The sequence below is a fragment of the Oratosquilla oratoria genome, chromosome 18, assembly GCF_046742065.1.
Source record: "Oratosquilla oratoria isolate Oo_2021 chromosome 18, ASM4674206v1, whole genome shotgun sequence".
In the NCBI taxonomy this organism is placed as follows: Eukaryota; Metazoa; Arthropoda; class Malacostraca; order Stomatopoda; family Squillidae; genus Oratosquilla; species Oratosquilla oratoria.
This window is the reverse complement of record NC_134794.1, coordinates 57,324,698-57,351,109: the sequence shown is the minus strand read 5'-3', so window position 1 is coordinate 57,351,109 and position 26,412 is coordinate 57,324,698. Positions and strand designations below refer to the sequence as shown.

The window sequence follows — 26,412 nt, the reverse complement described above, 5'->3', positions numbered from 1 at the left end:
TGGGATGATTTGGACACAGGGAAAGAATGAGTGAAGAAAGATTGGTAAAAGAGGTGTGGAAGGCAGAGGTGGAAGGAGTGAACATGAGGGGATGACCAAGGATGAGATAGATGGATGGGATAAAAGGGGCACTGGGAAAGAGAGGAATGTCTGTTGAGGAAGAGGACAGATGGTGGTAAGAGGAGAATGGTTGTATATGGATGATGCTGTGTTGTACAGAAGGGAGTAGGGGATGGGGGGTGGGAGTTTAGGGAGTAAGCTTGATATTTTTATGCAGCCCAAAGGAATTTCTCCATCTCCCCCAAGGGGGTTGGGTCACTGATTAAATGAAGTGGCCTTCCCAGCACTTCTAAGCTACCAGAAGAGGCTGGACGACCGTGTTGTGAACAGCTGCCCAGGATGTAACACTTCACCCCATACCATACAACACATAATGGAAGACTGCATTATACACAATCATGCACGCAAACAACACAACATACACTCTATAAAGGATTTGTGGGAAAACCCAGTTTCGGCTGTGGCCTTCCTTGGGGAGACGGGACTGCTCGGACAGACAGTCTAGGGAACGACAACAACAACAACAACTCCCTTTCCACCTCTGATCTCGTCCTCACTTCCTCGTTTCTATCTCTGTCCAGCCTAGTAGCTGGGTCATTCCATGTCAATTGAACTTTTTTTTTTTTTTTTTTTTTTTTTTCCCTCCTGCACAGACTCAGATTTTCTTGCCAATTATTGTGCTTATAGACCTTAATGAGACAAATTCAATTATATGTGTCTCACCTCTGTAGGTCAAATGGTTTCTGAGACATGACCCCTCAAATTTGAGTCAAAAAGGTCATTTTTGCAAAAAGTGAAAAAATCTGTCAAATATCTCTGAGACTATTGCACCTACAGATCTCATTCTATTCCCAATTTAAAGCTAATAAGATTCCCTACAACTGTTATTAATGCATATATTTCCTTGCAAGGTCAATTGAAAATTTGACCTTTAATTCGACCCTATTACCTTGAAAAGGTCACTTGACGTAGAAATTTATTTATTTATTTATTTATATATTTTTTTTTTATTGGGGGGGGGGCATTTCACCTCAAACACATTTAAACTCTTCCTATTTTATGTTCCATGTTTCTGCCCCATACAGTACAGCTGACATAAACACCCCTTCATACAATCTTCTCTCAGCATCCATTCCCAAATGTCTATTTCTCATCACAATTTTTAATCACCCAAGGCATTTACTTGCTTCTCTCAATCTACAGTCTACCTCCACTCCTCCCTTTCCAGCCACATTTCCCCCCCCCCCAAAGTATCTAAAGTTATCCACTTCCTCCAGTCTCTCTCCCTTAATATTCACTTTCAGTCTGCTGCCACTTTCACCCCTTGTACATCTCATCACCTTACTTTTAACCCACAAATATCTTCAACTTCCTTTCAGCTACAACTACAAAGAAATATAATCAGGACACCAATGTCAGCATCCTCCTATAATACCCTGTCACGCCTGAGGACACCGACAACAGCGTCCTCATATGGAAGGGATTAAACTTTCTTCTCTCACATACCCTTCCACAGTTCTTTATTATCTTGCCTCAGAATCTGTCATAAGGCCAGTGACTTGTGCAGATACCAGCTGGTTCACTTTCCGTATCCTTCCGATGTCACCAACCGTTTCTAAATAGTAAAAGTATTTACCCCCATCTGCTGTGTGCACATTCAAACTTTCAGTGTGACTTAACACAACTCGGATGTAGCCCTATGTTTATCTCACACCATTCACTCTTTTTATTCATGTTCTTCACATATGCTTGGCCAACTGCAGCAAGTAAAAGAATGGCTGTGCATCTGGTATTTATGTTCATAATACTAATTTATATTTTAGGCTATTTCAGATTCATGTGTTTTGTTGCAGTATAAAATCTTTACACACATGTTTTACACTTGCAGCTATGCAGCTCGGTCTAGTCCAACATATGCCCCGTATCGTCATTCATCTTCACGTTCCAAATCACGGTCACCCACTCCTCCTGCTAGTGGACAAATCAAGTTTATTACAAGCTTTGGGGGAGACTCTGAAGCAGGTGACTCGGAGGATGATGGAGTAACAGGGGTGATCATCCTCCCAAAATCAGATCACCACAGACATAACCAACATGGAGGTAAGAATGGCATGAGTTGTCATCGTACATACATACATATACCAAGGCTTTTTCCCCCTTACAAGGGAGGTAGCCAAAAAGAAAAAGGCACAAAATCATTCCCACCCATTCCATCCCTAAATACACTCCACTCCCCTCCACCCTCCCTCTTATCTTAGCGCCTCCTGGATGACGGGTCATCCCTGCACCCTGTCCATTACCTTGGGTCAGAGGCAGTGTCGCAAGGCATAGCACATCCACAGCAATGCTGCTTCATTTGAAGTTGTCATCGTATGTAAAGAAATTATCAGAGATGGGGCATCATCAACGGGGAAGGCATGAAGAAGGTCAAGATGTAACCAGCCATTGTAGATTGAGTTGTTCAACCCAACTTGCATTAACCCCTTCACAACTGACGGGGTGCCATGGAGGGGAATAGAATTACATAACATTCACCAGAATAGGTGAAAAGTGCCACCTGGTATGGAAATGCATAATTGTGATCAGTGTCATGAACTAGACTCTGTATTTGAATTGATGTATCAAATTTTGGCCGTGATCAGAACAGGTCCTGCAGTTCAGTGTCTTGCAAGTTTTATTTGCTCTTTTTTATAGGAACAATTTCGTTTTACTAGGATAAGGGAACATGATATAAGAAAAAATATATACAAGATTTTAACCACTTCCATACGGTGACGCCTACGTAGGCGTCATGAGGAGCAAGTGGGTACGCGATGATGCCGACGTCGGTGTCTTGATTATATTTATTGTAGTCGTACCTACGTAACCTCCATTCTCTCTAAACTGGCTTCATCATATTTTCTATGGTTATCAAAATTCACGGGTGAAAGAGAACGAACGATTGAGCACTGACTATTTTTTATAATGCGATTATTATGACACAACATCGCACGTCAGGCAGCTAATGCTGCCAGACGTGCAATGTGCCCCGGAGTGAAGAGGTTAACTTACAAACAAGAATGGAGGGGGTAAGTACAGAGGTGCAGGTGGGAGTCATAGAGCATGTGTCTTTTTCCTTTTATACCTAGAGCGTACTTTTTGGGAGGAGGAAAATATTTTAGTATAGCTAATTTATTTACCCTGATTTCTCCAAGAACGAAAAAGAGTTGCTTTGAAATTTTATTTACACAACAAAACAATAACAATGAAAGCATGTGGGTAACAGAATAATTATTTATTTTAAGTAAAAGTTAAAATCATAAGGCAAGAAAATCACACGAGAAATAACAATTCTTAACTAACAGTTTACGTGTAATGTGGATAAACACAGGTGGAGGAAACTGATAAACAATGGTCACTCATGAGAACAAATTGGTAAAAGCCCGTATGACACACCAAATTCAAAGTCCCAAAAGGTGACCTTATAATTCTATCAAAAAACCCACACCATATATAGGATGTAATGTGGATAAACAAAAGGTGGAGGAAATAGATTAACAAGGTCACTCAAAGAACAAATTCGTAAAAGCCCATAAGACGCACCAATAAAAGGAGGAGACCTATAATCCTAACAAAAACCCCGCACCAGACATAAGATGTACTTCCTGTAAAAAGCACTGCATACCTTGTGGGAAAAAGTCTCCGCCAAAGGGAGATGGATGGCCGGCTACTGACTCTGACGAGATTGAGGAAGAAGAAGCAGCGAGAGGGAGGTTTTGATGCCTCTTTAAAGCATTTGCCATTGACCTGATAGGTCACTGGAGCCAAAGGATTACAACAATAAGAAGTTTTTCCTATCCCATTCTGAATAATAGTAAACAGCCTAACCACTTACACAACCTTAAATTACACACACAAGAATATTATGTAAGTAATAAAAAAAAAAAAGAAAACTTAATACTACCACAAAGAAAATAAAAGGAAGACAACAAGATAATTAACTGGCAACTCGACATGTGCAGTACACATGTCCAGACAGCCTGCTGGTGATGGAAACGGTTACCATATATCTACAATTAAATACAATACAAAAATTTTGAAGTACATTGCAGCGTACTGACATATGGTAACTGTTACAAGTTGTAATAAATAAAGCTGGTCACATCACATCAAAGAAAAAGTAAATTAAAGAAAAGAAACATAACCAAAAAAATACAACCAGGTAACACCCACCCATATACGCTATGCTCACGGCTTACTTGACCTGAGGGCAGGGCACCAAAGACACCCACTGTGATCTGACAATGTTGTTCTTGTGGGTGTGTCAACTAGTAAACACAGCTGACAGATTAAGGGGGGGGGGTGGTTGAGCTATGTGCTGGATGACAACTAACGACCAACACAAGAAAAAAAGAAAGAAAAAAAAAAAAAAAAAAACACGGACATTGGGTACGTGACACCGCACAACACCAGTGCCAGGCACAGGTGCCTATGTGTGCCAACATAAACGTATTCTATCACTATTTGCCCAGCTCCACACAACCATCTACTTCTTTATTTGTGTGTGAAGAAGGCTTACAAAATTTCATTTGCTACCTATCCAAGCAAAAAAGGTAAATACAATAACGAGGATACTACTTCATGGCGTCATCTTGTTTATGTGCCCTCTGACCTCTGAGGGCAGGAGGCTTCAGTTTTGTAGTCCTCCGCTGTTGGCTTGCAAATCTCCTGCAACTAATTATTTTGTAAGTTACCTATGTTTATAATCACCCATCTTATAATCTAGATTTAAGGTAACCTAATATTATAATCAATTTACTAAGAAGACTGGAAGTGAACATTAAGGGAGAGCGACTGGAGGAAGTGGATAGTTTTAGATACTTGGGTGCAAGTGTAGCAGGAAAAGGTGGAGTGAAGGTGGAGGTAGAATGTAGATTGAGAGAAGCGAGTAAATGCCTTGGTGGATTAAAGAGTGTAATGAGGAATAGACATTTGGGAATGGATGCGAAGAGGAGACTGTATGAAGGAGTGATTGTGCCAACAGCACTGTATGGGGCAGAAACGTGGAACATAAGAGAAGAAGAGAGAAGGAGTTTGAATGTGTTTGAGATGAGGTGTCTTGAGAAGTATGGTGGGGGTTACTAGGCTGGATAGAGTGAGAAATGAGGAGGTGAGGAGGAGAACAGGGGTGAAAAAGGATTTGGGAGAGAGGGTTGATGAAAGAATATTAGGATGGTTTGGACACATGGAAAGAATGAGTGAAGAAAGACTAGTAAAAGAGGTATGGAAGGCAGATGTGGAGGAGTGAACATGAGGGGACGTCCTTGGATGTGGTGGATGGATGGGATGAAGGGGGCTTTGGGGAAGAGGGGAATGTCTGTTGAGGAAGGAAGGGAGAGGACGGAAGACAGAGGTGAGTGGAGAAGGGTTGTATATGGATGATGTTGTGATTGCATGAGGAGGAATGGGCGGGGGGTGGGGGGTGGGGTAGTATGTGTGAGTAAATTTTGACGCAGCCCGAAGGGATTTCTCCCCGTCCTCTCCTTATATGCAAGGGGGGACGGAGAGGGGGGGGTCGCCGATTGAATGAAGCGGCCTTGCTGTGGATGTGCTGTGTCTTGCGACACTGCTTCTGACCCAGGGCGGTGGGCAGGGTGCAGGGATGACCCGTCATCCAGGAGGTGCTCAGATGAGAGGGAGGGTGGGAGGGGTGTGGAGTGTATTTAGGGATGAAATGGGTGGGAGTGTTTTTATGCCTTTCCCTTTTTGGCTACCTCCCTTGGAAGGGGGAAAGCCTTGGTATATGTATGTATGTAAGAAGACAAGCACTATGGATCTAGCTAGGATATGGGGTTATACCCACGTCCCTTTGTGTCAGTGACGTGTCATGGAATATGACATTAGGGAAAAGTCCTTTGTTGCAGAGTAGGTGTCACAAGAACTAAGGCTGCAGATGCTCTCTTGAATTCCAGTTGTAAGTGCTCTACATTAAGTGGAGTCATTTCATGTGATTGTTGACCTTCCAGGTGGGAGCAGCAGCAAGGAAAAACGAAAGAACCGGTGGGACCAGACGAGCAAGGAGGCCTCAGTCACAACATCCACCTCATCCACCAACAACCATAGCTCCACCTCTTCTAGCATGTCCACTGCAGGTCGTCACCATCACCACCATCACCACCACCACCACCATCACCACCACCACAGCAGTGCTTCCCTCAACAGTTCCTCATCCTTGGCCAGAAAACGTGGCCGATCCTCTAGTAGTCGGTCGGTATCTGGAGCACACTAGTCCCACTCCTTCGTCAGGTGCTTGGGGGTTACAGTAATCGCCGAATGCTTGATGTTACCCACAGTTTCTAGAGGTGATAGAAGTTACTCTTGGCTTCCATCATTTGTATTTGTGAACCAGTAGGTTATCAGCAGTTACTTAAGGGTTACTGCTCGTACCATAGGTATAGAAGGGGAGCATCATAGTTCTTGCACTAGATTAATAGCAGAATATGGATAGAACAGTTTGGCAATTCTGTTGTACCCTCAAAGATATACATATATTTATATATATATATACTTGTATACGTATGTACTGTATTTTTGTCTTTGGTCTCATAAACGGCCTCCTCTTCCATGACCACTTGCAAATTTTACCCATGGATTTTATCATCTCTGTGATTTATTCAAATTTCTTTCTGCTCTGCATGCCTTTGACTGTCACAGATGTCTTTCTGATGCCTTATATTCTTCCATTTTGCTGTAAAAATTCACTTCCATTCCTCCTTAAAATTAACATTCTTTGTTTAGAAATATATTCAGCATGATTTAGTGTACTTCTTTTCCAGATCCTCCAGATCACCCGGTCGAGGAGGCAGGTCCTCCTCAAAATCAAGACGAAGACATAGATCTCGTCACTCAAGGTCACACTCGAGATCTAGATCAAGGTCAAGGAGATCCTATTATTCACGTTCACCTTCCCGGTCAAGGTCGAGAGAAAGGTAAGTGCCCCTCCCACCATCTCTATATACCCTTTATCAACAACAACAACAACAACAACAACCCTTTATCTTCATTCAAAAATAAGAATTATAATCGTTTTTAACACCACTATCCCTCTACTCTGTCCTCTATTAAGTCTGCTTCACAATCCTCAGAACTATATCTCTGGTGAGATATTGGCCCCACGGATAGAAACTGGTTATTGTTACTGAGCACATACATGTATACCAAAAGGCCTTTTCCTCCTTATAAGGGAGGTCAAGCAGAAGCATACAACCATCCCGCACCTGTCCAGCATCCATTCAGCACCCATTCATTGCCCCTCCCATCTTAGCACCTCATTTGTGAATGGTCAATCCTGTCCCTTGCCACACCATTTGGGTCAAAGGTAGTGCAGGGAGATAGCAGGGTCCAATAAGCAGAGCGGGTTTACCTTCCACCACTTCGTTGTATGACACCATCCCCTTCTGCATCCACTTGTAAAATTGGAGTAAATAAGAATATCCCCATTCACTCCTTCCTCTTCACTCTCTTCTTTGCTTGACTGACATTTCTCCTGCATCCAGGGCCCCTCTTTATCATATCCAACCACCTCATTCTTAGACTTCCCCACGGGTTCACTTCCTCCACTTCTGTTTTACATTATTTTTGCTAATGTTTCCTCCTTTCATTAGCCCAGACCATTTCTGTGTCCCCCCCCCCCCCCAACATTCTCTGCCTCATGTCTATTTCTCACTGACGTAACACCTACCATACTCCTCAAACAGTTCATCACAAATCTGTTTAGGCTCTTCCTTTCTGCTTTCACCAAACCGAGTCTGCTCTATGGGCTCAATCACTCCTTCATACAACCCTTTCTTTGCATTCATCCTCAGATACCAATTTCTTTGAAAAATTTTCATTCTCCTCAGCCATTTACATGCTTCCTTTACTGTAAATTAATTTCTACATACCACCTTCCGATCATTACTATACATGACCTCAAATACCACTTTTTTTTATTGTATTGCAATATAATGTATGATTCACAGAAGACCCACAAACTGAAAAGATTTCCTAATGTCTACAGAAGTAAAAATGAGATACGTAAAGGTACGAATACCTCAAGTACAAGCCGTCGTCATTGTGCTACATACAGCCGCTCCAAGTCAAGGTCACGCTCTAGATCACCGTCTCGGTCAAGGTCGAATTCTGCTGTTAGACGCACGAGTCCTCCAACCAAGGTAATTTTTATTGTTATGGGAGAACTTTTCCACCTCCATCTTCCTCCCTATGTTCCAGCTTCATTTCCAGGAATTGAGAATTACTTGGTCATTTGTTTCTGCAGCATGTGTACATAGTCCTAACAATATACCCTCCTTCCCCAGAAATTCCATACTTTACTTGATTCCCCTACACATCACCCCAATCTAAATAATTCATCATTAGACAAGGAGGAACCATTCTGGCATGATTGTTCAGGTCACCATCCAGATGTAAGAGTGTACCAACACAGAATATGCCTGGCAACAAAAGTAAATTGCTCCAGATGCAGTCACCACACAGAAGACACTAAACACCACCTACATTTCCCTCTTTGAACCTTACTCAAACAGCAACACAGTATCTCTAACTTGGGTGGTTTGTGGATTAATTCAATGGCCATTGTTAAAGACCTGGGGCATTAGATAGATTGTTATGTGGGATTAAAACTACTATTCCATATCTGTGTTTCACCTTGTACATCCAGTGAGAATTGATTATATATGATGAAGCAAAGAAGGTTGTACAAGAAGAAAGCACTGGGTCAGAAGCAGTGTAGCAAGACAGTACATCCACAACAAGGCTGCGTCATTTAATCAGTGGAATGCCAGAGGACTGGAGAGTGCCTGTATAGTTCTGCTTTACAACTGAAAAGGGGACAAGTGTGAGTGTAATAGTTTGAGGGGTCAGTTTGTTGAGTGTAGTTGGGAAGGCTTATGTTCGGGTTTTGATTTAGAGGAATAGGAAAGGAACAGAGGGAGTAATTAATGAGGAACAGTGGGTTTAGGACAGGTAGGGGTTGCGTGGATCAGATTTTTATGGTAAGGCAGATATGTGAGGAAGCTATAGGAAAAGGTAAGGATTTTTTTTTTTTTTTCGCCTTTATGGATTTGGAAAAGGTTTATGACAGGGTAGACATGAAGGCACTGTGGGAGGTATTGCAGACATATGGGATAGGAGGAAAGCTGTTAAGAGAAGTCAAAAGTTTTTACAAAAGTAGTAGAGCCTGTGTTATTATTAGAAATGGAGAGAGAGTGGTTTGAGGTAAAGGTAGGACTTCACCAGGGATGTGTTATGTCACCTTGGCTGTTCAAATTATATATGGATGGGGTGGTGCGAGAGGTAAACGCTGAGAATTGGAGATAAATGTAGAAAAGTTGGAGATAAGCCAGTTGTTGTTTGCTGATGACACTTCACTTGTAGCAGGATCAGAGGAAGGGTTAAGGGAGTTAGTGACAGAGTATGGGAAGCTATACAAAAGAAGGAAGTTGAAGATAAATGTGTATGGATGGGGTAGAAGGAGCATTGGGAATGAGGGGAATGTCTGTTAAAGAAAGATGGGAGAAGGCAGAAAATAGGGGTGAGTGGTGAATGGTTGTGTATGGATGATGTTGAGATGCATGGAAGGGAGTGGGTGGGGGATGGGGGTGAGGTAGTATGTATGAATGATATTTTGATGCAGCATGAAGGAATTTCTCCCTATCTTCTCTTTTTGGATGAGGGGATGGAGAGGGAGGAGGCTGCCGATTAAATGAAGCGGCCTTGCTGTGGATGTGCTGTGTCTTGCTACACTGCCTCTAACCCAGGGCAGTGGGCAAGATGCAGGGATGACCCGTCATCCAGGAGGAGCTAAGATAAGAGGAAGGGAGGGGGTGAATGGGAATGGTGTATATGGAGATGGAATGGGTGGGAATGGAATTTATGCCTTTGTTTTTTGGCTACCTCCCCATGTAAGGGGAAAAGGCCATTGGTATATGTATGTATGTAGATTATAGATTATCTTCAATTGAAATTACTATTAATGATCCTTTGCTTCCATTAGACTGTTGCCAGTTCAATTCCACATAGAATTGGTCTTGGCTCCCCATCACCCCCACCTAAACTCCCTACTCCTCCACGTCGTCGTTACTATGGTCGTCGTGGGGGCACAAGCTCCAGCTCAGAGTCCGAGGGAGCAGGGGGAGAGATGGAGGAGGACACAAACTCAAGTGGAGGAGGAGCAGCCATACTGATGATGACTGGGGCACAGAACAACAGCAAAACACAACAGTTTTCCCTGTAAGTATTTTTGTTATCTTTCTCATGACCAAATGGTATTTGGGGATGAAAGGAAATAAGGTTGTACAAGGAAGTGATTAAACTCACAGCAGAGTATGGAGCAGAGACTTAAATTTAAATGAGGTAGAAAAGAAGAACCTGAATGTATTTGAGATGAAGGGGTTGAGGAATATGGTTGATATTTGAAAGAGGGATGCGGTGAGAATGTGAAGGTGAAACAGAGAATGGGGATGAGAAGAGTTATTAAATAGGGTTGACCAAAGAATACTGAGGTGGTTTATCATATGGAAAGAACGAGGAAAGACAAGAAAAAAAAAAGAAAATGTGGAAAGGAGAAGTGGATGGAGTAAAGTTCAGTGGAACACCAAGAATGAGGTGAGTGGATGGATTGAAGGGAGGATAGAGTGCAATAGGAGCATGTCAACCAGGGAAGAGAGAATGCAAAAGATAGGAATGGATGGCGAGAGATTGTGAATTGATGAAGGATTGATATCAGTCTTGCAGTAACACCACAAGGAGATACATGCTATCCTGTAGGATATAAAGAAGACTTGCAGAAGAGTTCAGATGTGATAGACCTGCTTTCCTGTTTCTTCACAACCATATGGTGCCATTGGTTTCAAGTATAAGAAACTGGGTTACAGTTGATTAATTGGTCGATCTTTCATTATTGAATATAATCGTGTTTCCTATCTATACACCAAGGGGTTTTTTTTTCCCCCATATGAGGAAGGTAACCAAGTCTAAAGGCATGTACTAACTCCAAACCATTCCATTCCAATCCACCACCCTTTCCTCCCTCTCATCTTAGCTCCTCATGGATGACAGGTCATCCCTGTCTCTCACATCCCTGGGTCAAAAGCAATGCTGCAAGACACAGCAAGGCTGTTTCACTCAATCAGCAACCCTCCCTCTCCATCCCCCATTCAAAAAATAGAGAAGATGGGGGAGAAATCCTATTGGGCTGTCAAAATATTCACAGCCCACAACTCCCTATCCTTCTCCCATCCCCCACCCCCTCCCCTCCTTGCATCAAAGTATCATCTTTCCACAGTCATTCTTTTCACTTCCCTATCTCCTGTCCTCTCCCTTCCTTGCTCAACAGGCATTCCTCTTGCTCCAAGCCTCTTTCACCTCATCCATCCATCTCACCCTCAGTCCCCTGAAGTTCATCCATTACTGCCTTCTACACCTCTTTTAGTAAATATTTCTTCACTCATTCTTACCTACCTACCATCTCCTTTTCCACCCCCACTCAACTTCTCTTCACCTTGTTTCTCACCCTGTCCGACCTTGTAACCCATGTTATACTTCTCGGACAGATTAGTAAAAGAGGTGTAGAAGGCAGTGGAGGATGGAAGTGAACTGTAGGGGTTGACCAAGGATGAGGTAGATGGATGGGGTGAAAGAGGCTTTGAGCAAGAGGGGGATGTCTGTTGAGCAAGGAGGGGAGAAGGCTGGAGATAGAGGTGTGAATAGAATGGCTGTGTATTTGTCGAAGGTACAGCAAAAGTACAACAGAGGGAGGGAAATTATGCCTTTTGACTTCGGCTACCTCCCTGGTAAGGGGGAAAGAGCCCTTGGAATACATATGTATGTACAACAGAAGTGATGGGTAGATGTGGGATGGGTGAAGGGTAGATGAATATGTCTCAACAAAGCAACACCTGTATAAGGGGATTTTGGTGTATATATATGTTCTTTTTCCCATGATTTTGCAGATCACTGATATAACCATCTTTCTTCTCACATGTACTACTATTTTTTATCTTTACATTCTACACCACATCCACATACATGTAGTGACCCAGTTACCTGAGATCTGGTAAGAGTTGTCCCAGACACTCTCATTCCTTGAATAATTTGTATGTGAAAAATACAGAGTGGAGGATCCTTAACTCCTCACTCTGTCTCCATTCAGTTGTCTTCTACAACATGCATGGGAATACAGTGGCAACATTATTTTCTTCCCCCGTACCATCACCACCACCGCTACAGGGGAGGGTCAGAGAAAGAAGTAGAATCATAAAAGTATTTGTGTGTTCTTTTATTTTTTTCAGGTCGTCCTCAGGAAGTGTTGGTAATGGTTCCACATCCGCCAAAGTCAGTAAGAAGCCGTTCATGTTGGAGTTGTCCCGTAGCCTTAAAGTTTGCACTAAAGTACCTTGCATCACCTTACATTGCCGCGGTCACTAATTTCACCATTTGGGCTCAGTACTACTTCATATTGTCAGCATATAGGTTCTTGGCATTGGGCCTGGGGTTTCTTGTTAGTATTTCAGGCTAATAACTTCATTAATTCCCTTTTTAAAGGTGATTTTTATTCAAATACTTATTGGAATTAGAAACTAGTTTCATGTGTTATATTATTGTTCTGCAGTGTTGAACGTAAGATTACTGTCCTCTTTCCTTTGATTAGATTACTTGTGGATTTTATCAAGTTATTATTTTGTGACATTAGTTCATGGCAGTGGTTGCATAGAATAGTATTGTGAAACGTGAACCCAGTGTTTGGTTATTTGTTTGAATAAATTAGCATTATTTTGTAACTGGCATTGATATTGTTTAACCAGCGTCTGCCAATTTCTTGAGTTAGTACAAGGTGCTAAAAGGAGTCTGGTAAATGGTCCCGGGGTTATCACAACTTGGTAGCCTGCCAGCTACCAAAAGATCCTCAGGCCTAAGAATTTGTTGTGTGAATATATGTGGTTTTAACAAAATGTATGTAAGAAGAGAGTGAAAGTGATGACAGAAGGGCGGGGCATATTGGGTGTTAGTGAAATGAAATTACATTATATTGGGTGTTAGTGGAATGAAATTACATTATATTGGGTGTTAGTGAAATAATATTACATATAAAGTGTGAATGGAAGATGGAATGAGAATCTGCTTATCACAGGGGTGTTAGGGCTAAATATGTAATTGTAATGCTTAATAAGGATATGCAAGAATGTGTTCATGGGCATCAAGAAATATAAGAGCATGTGGTGCACTAGTGCAGAATTGGTCTGGTAACAAACCCCAAATGCCTAATATGCAGTCACTGCACGGAAAACATAACATGATATATTTTAGCAGTATGGAGGGATCAGAGGAGGGAATAAGGAAGTTAGTGACAGTTTGGGGAAGTGTGCGAAAGAAGGAAGTGGAAGATAAATGTGGGTAAAAGTAAGGTGATGAGATGTACAAGAGGAGAATGTGGCAGTAAATTGGAAGTGAATATTAAGGGAGAGAGACTGGAGGAACTAGATAGCTTTAGGTACTTGGGTGCAAATGTGGTGGGAAAGGGAGGAGTCAAGGTGGAGGTAGAATGTAGATTGAGAGAAGCAAGTAAATGCCTTCGAGCATTAAAAAGTGTAATGAGAAATAGACATTTGGGAATGAATGCTAAGGGGATATTGTATGAAGGAGTGATTGTGCCGACAGCACTGTACAGGGCAGAAACATGGAACAAAAGAGAGGAGTTTGAATGTGTTTGAAAAGTATGGTAGGGGTTACTCGGCTAGATAGAATGAGAAACAAGGAGGTAAGGAGGAGAGTGGGGGTGGAAAGGGACTTGGGAGATAGGGTTGATGAAAGGGTATTGGGATGGTTTGGACACAGAAAAAAAATTAATAAAGAAAGATTAGTAAAAGAGGTATGGAAGGCAGAGTTGGAAGGAGTGAACATGAGGGGCGACCAAGGATGAGATGGATGGATGGGGAACGGGGCATTGGGAAAAAGGGAAATGTCTGTTGAGGAAGGACAGGAGAGGACAGAAGATAGGGGTGAATGGAGAAAGGTTCTGTATGGATGATGCTGTGATGCATGAGGGGGAGTGGGTGGAAGGTGGGGGTGAGGGAGTATTTGTGAAAAATGAATTGACACAGTACAAAGGGATTTCTTCCCGTCTTCTCCATATCTGCATGAGGGAACGGTGAGCGGAGGGTCACCGATTTAATGAAGTGGCCTTGCTGTTGATTTGCCGTGTCTTGCAACACTGCTTCTGACCCAGGGTAGTGGGCGAGATGTAGGGATGATCCATCATTCAGGGGGAGCTAAGAAAAGAGGAAGGGAGGGGGGTGGATGGGAGTGGAGTATGTAGGGATGGAATGGGTGGGAGTGGATTTTATGCCTTTGTTTTTTGGCTACCTTCCTTGTTAGGTGGGAAAAGATGTTGGTATATGTATATATGGAGAAACAGAGAGATGTCAGTAGTAGGAGTGACTTGTGTTAAGGAATAAGACTTAGTAATGGTTGCAAGAGGAAAAGTTGTGTGGAGGAGGCAGTGAAAAGGTGTTGAAAGCCATGTAAGATGGGTTACAATATGCTACAAAGGAAGGATGGAAGCTCGCTAGCTGAGCGGGTTAGGGCGTCATTACTTGCGGCGAAGGTCGAGGGCATGGCGGTTCGAATCCTGCCACCAGCGAAGTTGAACCAAGGGCATGGTTCATTAAATTCCACGCTACAAAGCCCTCTGTGAGGGGCACCATTCTAGCCTTCCGATAGGGGGGAGTTTGTGACGTTAAACCATATCAAACCATATCACAAATGAAGGATGAGCAATCATGAATCAACCTGCATATAGATTGAATTAGAGTAGAGCAGGCCAACCTAAGGTACTTTGGTCATGTTATAAGAATGGTTGAGAGTAGATATCCTTGAAGGATTTATGAATCAGTGTGCTTGGATTTAGAGCAAGGATTAGACCGAGGGAAAGGTGGTTGGATTGAGTATCACTTGGCCAACAACTTGTCCAAAAACTTTACATCTTTGTCTGTATCTTCTTTCTTTCATAGTGATGACACTATTGCTGTATCTTCCTCTCAAAAGCTACTATTCCCTTTGACTTAAGCTTTCTGTCTAATTTTCTTCCAAGGATGTTTTTTGTGTCCTGTCAGCCTCTGACATTAAGAATGTTTACAGTGTAGATGGAGCACCCTTAATTGCCTCCCTGAGCAAACTGTTCCATCTCTGTTAATCAGCTTGCTCCTGCCCTTTATTGTGGAAGCCTACATGCAACTTGTTGCAAAGAAATGTCACTGGTCTCAGCCTTCTAACTACTGTCATATCATTCTGATTTCTTGCTCAACTATATATATATATATATATATATATATATATGTATATATATATATATATATATATATATATGTATATATATATATATATATATATATATATATATATATCACAACTCGCACCACAGTTGGAAGAAAGAAATAGTTGAATAAGCGAATCTATTTCAATTGCTAACTGGAATCGTCTTCAGTAATTACTGAAGAGGATTGCAGTTAGCTATCGAAATATATAGATTCACTTATTCAACTCTCACTAATGATCTATATATATTTTTCTTTCTTTCTTTTCTTGATATTAAGAGAAATAATAAAACGGTGTGGCTTATGACCTCTGATTGTCAATGTGGCTTCCATAAGTACCTTCTTCTGAGAATTAATGTTTCTGTCTCTCTTGTTCATTTCATCTTTGGGGAATTTTGTGAGATTAATGCTTTTATACTAGACATAACATAGGCATTTAATGGTGTGGTACAAATAATTGATTTCCAAGCTATCTTCGTATGGTGTCTATCCTTGGTTCTGATTTACATTGTCACTATTCAATTGTTGATGCAGTAAACTGTGATTAGCATTTTTTGTGCAGACCAAAACCTGTGCTTGCTGCCAATCTTAACATGTTTATTTTCATTGTTTATTGTTACTGTTGAAACCTTTATGTGGAACTAGAATGGATAGAGAGGGAAATGTAGAGTTGAGGTCAAGAACAGGGATAGGAAGAGTTGGATAAAGTAGAACAAATTGTTGAGTTGGTATGGGCATATTATGGCATGAATGCACAAGGATAGATTAATAAAGACATAGTAGAAAGTTGAGGTAAATGGAGTGAAGTTGAGAGAAAACCAAGAATAAGATAGATGGACGGGGTGAAGAGTAATGGGATGCACATAGACTACATTGAACAGGGAAGAGAAATGGATGAAGGGATGATATAGTTCAGAGGAGTGATTTCCTCATTTGCTTGGTAATTTATGTTAAGTTGATAAGGAGGAGGGTTGCCATATAGTCAAATGGGGGGGGGGGGAATCCAGCTCTGGCTTTTGGGTTCTACTTTGGAAGAACTGTGCCTATCTGCATTGTGTTTGATCCAAGCAGTGTGGTGGGGTAAAGGGAGGACAATCCCTCATCCCTGACAGAACATTAATACATACATACATACATATACCAAAGGTTTTTTTCCCCCCTTACACGGGGGGGTAGCCAAAAAGAAAAAGGCTTAGAAACCACTCCCACACCACTCCCAACATTAATGATGGCAGTATACAGTACTACCTCTCATTAACGGACTAAAAGGGGGGTAATGGTGTCCGTTGATGTGAATAATCCGTTGATTTGGAGTGGTTTTCGGGTGGCATAGTGATTGCACAGCACTAAACAACAGCACCAAAAACACACTGAAAACACCGCAAACACAGCTAATTAACGTCCGTTAATGAGAGGTCTCACTGTATACATAAATAAGGCTTTAGATACAATCCCCAGGCATGCCCTGTCAAAAATGGTAATAAAAACTGATGTACACAACACTGACCAGGAATGACCAACAAACCTAAGGCCAATATAGAGTGCAGTGTCACTGAACATTCATTGGGAATGAGAAGATTATACAGTGGAGTCTGTTCCCCAAGGAACTACTATTGTCAATACTAGTTAACTCATTCGCTACAAGGGGTAAGAGGCCTTTGGTTTGTAGATTTAACTTGTTCACAAGTGACCTTCCCTTACCAAATACAGAATATGGTATCATAGCTCACACCAATTCAGACAGCTTAATGTAGCTTTGCACTGCAAGTACAAAATATTAGCCAAAAACATTAATCCATATCAGTAAGGTAGAATTATGGATGAGACAAAATAGTGTCTGCTTTCTTTAAGAAATCGTCAATGACATTAGTGATCGTCAACTTCCATGAATCAGATGAAACAGTCAAGCTCTCGGACTGGACAAAGAAAAACATAATAAATAGATAATGGAATAAATACATATACCAAAGGCTTTTTCCCCCTTACAAGGGAGGTAGCCAAAAAACAAAGGCATAAAATCCACTCCCATACATTTCATCCCCACATACTTCACTCTCGTTCACCCACCTCCTTCCCTCTTATATTGGCTCCTCCTGGATGACAGGTCATCCCTACATCTCACCCACTGCCCTGGGTCAAAAGCAATGTAGCAAGACACAGCATACCCACAGTAAAGGACCCTTCATTTAATTGACAACCCTTCCCCCTCCTCTCCATCCCCTCATGCAGAAAAAGAGAAGACAGGGAGAAATCCTTTTGGATTGCATCAAATTATTTTTCACTTATACTCCCCCATCCCCCACCCACTCCCTTTCATGCATCACAGTATCATCCATGCACAACCATTCTCCATTCACCCCTATCTTGTCTCCTCCCTTACTTCCTCAGCAGATATTCCTCTCTTTCCCAATGTCCCCTTTTAACCCATCCATCCAACTCATCCTTGGTCACCCCCTCATGTTCACTCCATCCACCTCTGCTTTCCACACCTCTTTTACTAATCTTTCTTCATTCATTCTTTCCATGTGTCCAAACCATCCCAATACTCTTTCATCAACCCTATCTCCCAAGTCCCTTTCCACCTTTCATTCTCCTCCTGACATTCTCATTTCTCACTCTATCCAGCCTAATAGCCCCTATCATACTTCTCAAGCACTTCATCTCAAACACATTCAAATTCCTCCTGTCTTCCTCTCTTATGTTCTATGTTTCTGCCCCCGGCCCATTACCCTTGCCAAAAGAACATCAACACTCAGAAACCAAAATATTTACCATAAATCATCACATGAGAATGGTAGGCACACGGGTTTTCACAAGGACCTTGGAATCCTCCCATGCCTCACATGGTGCAACATACTACTCTTTAACAAAATATACAATAACTAGCCCTGGTACCCAACATTACATCCATACATACATATACCAATGCTTTTTCCCCCTTACAAGGGAGGTAGCCAAAAAGGAAAAGGCATAAAATCATTCCCACCCATTCCATCCCTGAATACATTCCACACCCCTCCACCCTCCCTCACATCTAGCACCTCCTGGATGACGGGTCATCCCTGCACCTTGTCCACATTACATCCATAATATAACATAAGTGTACTCTGATCACAAAACAAGTACTCCATGATAGGCCTACAAATTCTGTACTTCACCAGGCTTCCCTAGACATCAGCCTATCTGAGAAATCACTCTTGAGACTAGACTCCAACTGCTATATGTACAAACACCACACAGAAGACACTGAACGCCTCATTCTTCACTACTCTACCCTCACCTTATCCAGACAACAACACGAAGCCTCATTTCTGAGTAATTTGTTGGCTTAGCTGTTGTGGCCAATTATTTGGGCATTGGTATACAAGAGATGTAGGGCAGTGTATTGATTAACTTTTAGCCCCCATCTGCCCAGTGAAATGGTTTACCTTTTTGATCTGGCAAATGTCAGACAAATTCATGAAAGAAAAGGGTTTCATACATAGGCTACAATTTTCAGGTTATATCAATGGGAAGTAGATATGTTGGCAGTATTTTTGAGCATTGGGTATAGTAGGAGATAAATATGTGATTCTGAGAGAAAATACGAATCATTCGAAAACAAAATTATCTGTTCTTTGATGTATTTGTATCGTGTTGAGAAAAACACAGCAGGAGCAAATCAAGGAGAAAGGTTGAGTTAGACTGGGTGAAATAAGTGTTCACATGGCAGGAATTTTGTATCAGGTAATCCTTTTCAATGGAAAGTACCATTTGGTGAGTGTCTTGTGAATATGCAGTCTTACGAGAGAGATTTTGAGAAGATGTCTTTTTAGACCTATCTCAAGTGGCCCCTTTTCAGGAAGAAGAGATTGCAGTCTTTGCATTTTTGCTGTCCAGAAATGGTATTGTCATTAGGCTTTGTTGAGGGATGGTAAAATTTAAGTATTAGTTGGTACAGGTGTTGCATGAAGGTGTTCTGTCCCCTACAGCCACACCTCCCACAGGCGCAGGCCAAGTTAACACCCCAAGAAAGACTGAAGAAGAAAATGCAGGCACTTCTCAAAAAACAATGTGAGTATCAGATTATATGTATTTCTTTGCATGTGCATTTAGGATCAATCACATGAACATTCAATAGAGATATATTAAACTTTATGGTAATGGGAACATTGTTATAAGAAACACCATACAAGAATAGATCCTTTTAGTACAGTGCCTTGCTTGTTAATTTTACAAAGTACATTATGTACTTGATAAAGCTCTAACAAGTGAAATACATTACTGATCAAGGCTTTGTCCTCGCACGTAAATAAGTTTTGATAGTCTACTTGGGTAGTGGTATCACAACAAGCCTTGTATTCTCACAAAACTGAGTAACAGCAGAAGTATGGATATGAATTAGTCATACTTTGCACAATTAGGTACAGTATTGCATTTGACCTGATTGGTGTGGCAGGGAACATTGATTACCCTTCATTTATGAGTTACTAGTATGGAAGGGAGGTTTTGAATGGGTGGTGTGGAGGATTTAGGTTTTGACTTGGGCATCTCTGCTTATTAGCAGGCAAAGACTACTTGGTATGCATGCATATATTTTTTATCTATTTATTGATAATATTTTTGTTATTTTGGGGGTGAGTCAGTTTTCATACTTTTAGTGTCTGTTAAGATGTGCCTTTTCCAAACTTGTGCTTTAATATGCCCTTTTCTTCCATACAGACAAGGCGGATAAAAGACAAGAACGTGAAAAACTTGAGAAAGCTGAACAAGAGCGCCAGGATCGTGAAGAGGAACTTCGTGAAATGGCCATAAAAATGAGGAGAAGGTGAGGCTTGGAGAAAGGATAAATTTAGATGAGTGACTGAAAATTAAATAGCATATAGATAGGAAGATGGTGAAATGTGAAACCAGTTAAATTGTTTTACCAATACATTCAGGACACATACAAACTTTTAATCCTTTCACCTTTTCCCCCATTTCTTCCTGAAAAGTATATTGATTTAATTTACCAGAGTATCTGCTCAGAGAGTGACTTGTCGATATAGCCAACAAGGTACTTCTCCTAACATATGTGTTCACCCTCCCCTCAAACACAAACATGTGGAATCATACACAATCTCTCCTGAAACCTTTGCCCAATAAAGATTACCATGGAACTAGAAAGAAAAATAACGTAAACTACAAAAAGAGGCGAATTGTAAGAATACACAGAGAAAATATAGAACTTGGAGACCTTTAACATAAACCAGTTTCCATCCATTGACAGAGGAGTGGAAGAAACTGAAAGTAATCCCTCCCACATGCAAAGAACCAGCTTGATGGCTTTTTGAATTTTTATTTTTATTTTTGTGTAGGGAACGTGAGAAGCGACACCGAATGCGTGGAGAAGGTTCTGGGTCAGAGTCTACTAGTCAATCCAGGTCACGTTCTAGATCCAAGTCAAGGTCTCGGTCTCGGTCGAGATCTCGGTCAAGATCTAGATCGCGACAAAGATCACGTTCGCCTTCAAGATCCAAGTCTCCAGTGCACAATAGAAAGGCAACACAGGTATGTTTGAGGACTGGCCAGTTATTTGTGTCTTTATACATATCTGTACATGACTTTAGGGACCTGTATTTTTCATGTTTTTTTAACTACAGTATTATTTCTTTTATCTGACCCTTGAACAACCGACTAGTCCAAACATCCGACTTTTTTTCTTCAATGTCCCAAGTCGGATAAAAGTTGAATATGTCCAAATATCCAACTTTTCCAAACATGTGATCTAGAGTAGGTCCCACCAAGGTCAGATAAAAGGAATCTTACTGTAAATCCTTTTACTAGGTATCATACAGGATGTATGCATGATTCTGAATCATTGATAGATAGCAGTATATTCTAAGTTTATTTACCCATTATCCCATTGTGTAATCAGAAATAGAGTTCTGTTGAAATTGGTATTTTTGTCAAGCCTCCTCGATGGGCACCTCGCAATTCAGAGGGCTACAGTAGTTGGGATGGACGAGGTGGAGGCGGTGGTGGTGGTGGTGTAGGACCACGTAGAAATTCGTCATCTAGATGGGATTACCACAATTCGCGCTCAAACACAAGAAGGTCACCCTCAGGAAGCCCCCCAACACATTGGAGAGCAAGGTGTGTTTTTGCTTGTAAACTGTTACCAGCATGTGTAAACAGTGAGAGAGATAGGGATCTTTATTAGTAGGAAGAATATTGGCCATTCCCATTATAAAGGGCAAGGTGTCTTTTGTGTATGTGATTTACTATGGTCTTGGATCATGTGTTGGACTTCTGATTGAGAGCTATTACCTTCCCTAATGAGAGTTCAGAGGTCATATGTAGCCCAATCTTTGGGTAATACTGTGACCTTGCACACGCACACACACACACACACACACACACACACACACACACGCACACACGCACACACACACACACACACAAATAATACATGAATTTATGAGCAAATTTGATATGGCAAGATACAGAGACACACACACACACACACACACACACACACACACACACACACACACACACACACACACACAGAAATAATACATGAATTTATGAGCAAATTTGATACGGCAAGATACAGAGACATGACACCTTGGGCATAGCTCCCCTTCCCGTAAGACACTACTATGTAAATAAACACACACACACACACACACACACACACACACACACACACACACACACACACACACACACACACACACACACACACACACACACACACACACAAAAACTTGGAATACCTGCTTGCCATGCAGTGATGCTTTTCAGACTTGGGCTGGGACTCTCATTCAGATTGTTGAATGGTTGACCCTGGTACTATGCCATCAGACCATGTATGTATAGTATGCATGTCACCCCTTATAAGGGAGTGACCAAGTAAAAGCATACTCACCCACTTCATGCATTTTAATATCCATTTAATATTCTTCTCAATAGTTTATAATCTTTCTTTTTTATCCTTTTAATTTCTTGTATATGATGAAGATTGTTCCATGTTGATAACCAGACAGAGCAGTAGCCGGCACAGTAGAAGCATGAGCCACGAGAGAGGCCCACCCTCGAGCAGCAGCAGCAGCAGCAGCAGGCCTGTGAATCACAATCCAAGCAGTAGCAGCAGCAGTAGTAGCAGCAGCAGTAGGCCCAGCAATAAAAGACCTTTGAACAGAAGGGGAGGTGAAAGAGAACATTACAGAGGAGACGACTATGGAAGAGGCAGTGGAAGCAGAGGGGCTGGAAGGCCCAGGAGAAGGGAGGGTTCCAGTTATAGATCCTGCAGGGAGTACAACCACAGTGAGGAAGAGGATGACGATGATAGGTATGATATATATATCATAGTCCATACATACATACATACATACATATACCAAGGCTTTTTCCCCCTTACAATAGAGGTAACCAAAAAGAAAAAGGCATAAAACCATTCCCACCCATTCCATCCCTAAATACACTCCACCTCCCTCCACCCTCCCTTATCTTTGCACCTCCTGGATGACTATAAATAATAATAGTTTGTAGAAATAATCAAAATCTGAAAATGTTGACCCGTCATCCAGGAGGTGCTCAGATGAGAGGGAGGATGGGAGGGGTGTGGAGTGTATTTAGGGATGAAATGGGTGGGAGTGTTTTTATGCCTTTCCCTTTTTGGCTACCTCCCTTGAAAGGGGGAAAAAGCCTTGGTATATGTATGTATGTATGTATGAAAATGTTGCATGACATCACACCTGAAGACCAGCCAATCAGAAGAAAAGGCAACATGATATTACAAATTGTTTACGTAATGAGGGAAAGATGTGTTATCTTGTTGACTAAAATGTTATTGAACAATGGGCAGCTAGCTGCCAAAGGCCGCTAAAGGCAAAGCCAAGCCCCCTGGTAAAACCTGGGGCTCATGTGTATATAATATATATATATATATATATATATATATATATATATTTATTTATTTATTTATTTATTTATTTATTTTTCCCCTCCCATCTCCTCCTCTTCTTCGATGCCTTAACCCATTCAACTCCGATGACAAGATGTCTTGTCATTTGGTCAAATAAAACAAAAAATCATAATAAAACAACAAAATGTTTGATGATCAAACAGCACCAGAAAAATATGACGTCGTCAGTCCTCCTCGAGGAGGAGGACTGATGACGTCATATTTTTCTGGTGCTGTTTGATCATCAAACATTTTGTTGTTTTATTATGATTTTTTGGTTTATTTGACCAAATGACAAGACATCTTGTCATTGGAGTTTGAATGGGTTAATACTGATATCAATATTGTCTAATATAATTTATTGACCGCCTATAGAGGAAGTCATTCACAGACCATATACACTTACCTGTCTTTGGTCTTGACCTTTGTATATTTATGTAATTTTTGGATACTAATTCCATCATTGGTCTGTTTTCAGTGGTGGAGGTCGTATAGGAAGGATTCGCCTTGTGGACTACTAACACCGCAGTGTCAGCAATGCCTTACGTGGTGTCCTTTGCAGAACACCAGATTTTAGACTGGTGTTGCCTTTTTTTTCAGCAGTTAAGGAACATATAATAAATGGTATCATTGGATATTTATCATCTTTTATTAGAAGAGATAGAACATCGTTTATATGAGGTATTATGTTATTTTGGAACATGGCATTATTTGACCTAGTTTCATCAAGTATGTGGCATAGTAATTGTCACAAGGTTTTTGGGTCACGTGTAGCATACAGCTTTCAGTGTCTCGGTACACTAAAATTGGAACTGTATGTTTATATTGGTGCCATAAACTCTGTATACAAGGAACACCATCTCCAAGGGATAACCATTGTGTAAAGTTTTCACAAGCCACACCTTTGGTCAGGTCATGTAATATAGATCAACAATGATAGACAAGACTATAAACCACTATTGTGCCAAGTTATTTTATAAGCTGGGTTAGGCAGTGGGAATAGTGATGATTGAAGGTTGTAGGAACATTGTTGAAAATGTAACAAAACTAAAATTCTGTTTGTGTGATAACACAGCAGCTTCCAGTGTCTCTAAATTATTATTATAACATCTACCTCAACAGAGTATTAAATACGCCTGGTGAATTTAATGAAAAAAAAAAAAATCTTTCTGACAGGTTTCAGAAGTTGCACCCACTCAATAGTTGTCAAAAACTAGCGTTTAATACATTGGACGATACATCTGACACACATGAAAAAAAACAACTTGTTATCCAAGTCATGTTACCACAAGTTTTAGTCATCTCTTAGCTGTGAGTCAATGACAGTTGTGTGGCATAATCACTGGAACATCAGAACGTTAACTGCTTTGTATGCAGAGTTGTCTGCACTTGTGTGTGATACCAGTAGAAGACCTTGCTGAGAACACTGAAGTTGAAGCCATTATTGATGACCCCAGCAGCCCTGTACAACACCATTTCCTATGGGATAGAACTTTGCCAATAAAATGGGTGCATTATTAAATTAATGTTTGTTTAGTTTCTCCTTTGTTGCCTCATATCTGTGCAAAATTAAGTAAAAGTGATTTTGAGTCATTCCTTTCCCATATGTACCAAAGACCTAACTGCTATAACAGAGATAGCCGAGTTGAAGTAAACATCCACATGGACAAAATAAAGGCCCACGCCCACATCATGTACTCGTACCTATCAATCCACGTACACCAAGAGCTCTTTCCCCCTTACCAAGGAGGTAGCCGAGTCAAAGACTAGCACCTCCCACCCATTGCACGCCCACCACCCCCTCCTCCCTCACATCTTAGCTCCTCATGGATGATGGGTCATTTCTGTGTATCCCACCCACTGCCCTGGGTCAGAAGCAATGTAGCAAGACATGATACATTCACAGCAAGGCTCCTTTACTTTTCCATTTTCATCTCTGTCCTGTTCATACCTATGTACATATACCAGTGGCCTTTTCCCCCACACAAGGGAGGTAGACAAAGTCAAAGGTATAAATCCACTCCCACCCATTTCATTCCCACATACTCCACTCCCATTCACCACCCCTCCCTCTCTTTTTTCTTGGCTCCTCCTGGATGATGGGTCATCCCTGCATCTTGCCCATTGCCCTGGGTCAGAAGCAATGCACCAAGATACAGCACATCCACAGCTAGGCTGTTTCATTTAATCAATGACACCCCTCCACCTCCATCTCCTCATGCAGAAAAAAGAGAAGACCAAAATCTCTTCAGGCTGTGTCAAAATATTTGCACATTCTCCCTCTACCCTCCCCATCCCCCACCCACACTTCCATGCATTACATCATCATCCATACACAACCACTCTCCATTCACCCCTATCTTCTGTCTTCCTCAACAGACATTCCCCTCTTTCCCAATGCCCTTTTTACCCCATCCATCCATCCCATCTTTGGTCACCCCCTCATGTTCACTCCTTCCACCTCTGCCTTCCACACCTCTTTTACTAATCTTTCTTTACTCATTCTTTTCATGTGTCCAAACCATCCCAATACTCTTTCATCAACCCTATCTCTCCACTCCCTTTTAACCCCCACTCTCCTTACCTTGTTTCTCACACTATCCAACCTATCCCCTACCATATTTCTCAGGCATTTCATCTCAAATTCATTTAAACTCTTCATCTCTTATGTTCCATGTTTCTGCCCCATACAGTACTGTTGGCACAATCACTCCATGCAATCTCCTCTTAGCATCCATTCTCAAATGTCCATTTCTCATTACACTTTTTAATCCACCAAGGCTTTTTCTTGCTTCTCTCAATCTACATTCTACCTCCACTTCTCCCTTTCCTGCCACATTTGCACCCAAGTATCTAAAACTATCCACTTCCTCCAGTCTCTCTCCCTTAATACTCGCTTCCAATTTGCTCCCATCATCTCCCTTTGTACATCTCATCACCTTGGATTTACCCATATCTTCAATTTCTTTCGCACATCTTCCCAAACTCGGTCACTTTCTTAATCCCTCTGATCATACTACAAGCCCAGTGTCATCTGCAATCAACAACTGGCTTATTTCCCATTTTTCTCCA

The 26,412-nt window shown here is 41.4% G+C and overlaps 1 protein-coding gene across 4 annotated transcripts in view; it reads left to right on the top strand.

Moving 5' to 3' along the window:
• LOC143035265 (uncharacterized) overlaps positions 1 to 24,866 on the top strand; it is a 66,959-nt gene extending 42,093 nt beyond the window's left edge. For 3 of the 4 annotated variants that reach the window (XM_076202103.1, XM_076202102.1, XM_076202101.1), the window contains exons 8-19: positions 1,949 to 2,160; positions 6,066 to 6,306; positions 6,876 to 7,028; positions 8,099 to 8,252; positions 10,094 to 10,329; positions 12,390 to 12,432; positions 19,382 to 19,463; positions 20,112 to 20,217; positions 20,747 to 20,939; positions 21,343 to 21,524; positions 22,417 to 22,725; positions 23,819 to 24,866. In XM_076202103.1, coding sequence (XP_076058218.1) covers positions 1,949 to 2,160; positions 6,066 to 6,306; positions 6,876 to 7,028; positions 8,099 to 8,252; positions 10,094 to 10,329; positions 12,390 to 12,432; positions 19,382 to 19,463; positions 20,112 to 20,217; positions 20,747 to 20,939; positions 21,343 to 21,524; positions 22,417 to 22,725; positions 23,819 to 23,861 — 1,954 coding nt within the window. In that variant the 3' untranslated portion in view covers positions 23,862 to 24,866. Of the gene's footprint in view, positions 1 to 1,948; positions 2,161 to 6,065; positions 6,307 to 6,875; positions 7,029 to 8,098; positions 8,253 to 10,093; positions 10,330 to 12,389; positions 12,433 to 19,381; positions 19,464 to 20,111; positions 20,218 to 20,746; positions 20,940 to 21,342; positions 21,525 to 22,416; positions 22,726 to 23,818 lie in introns of those variants that run through there. The other variant, XM_076202104.1, reaches the window with a different exon arrangement.
• The last annotated feature ends 1,546 nt before the right edge of the window (positions 24,867 to 26,412 follow it).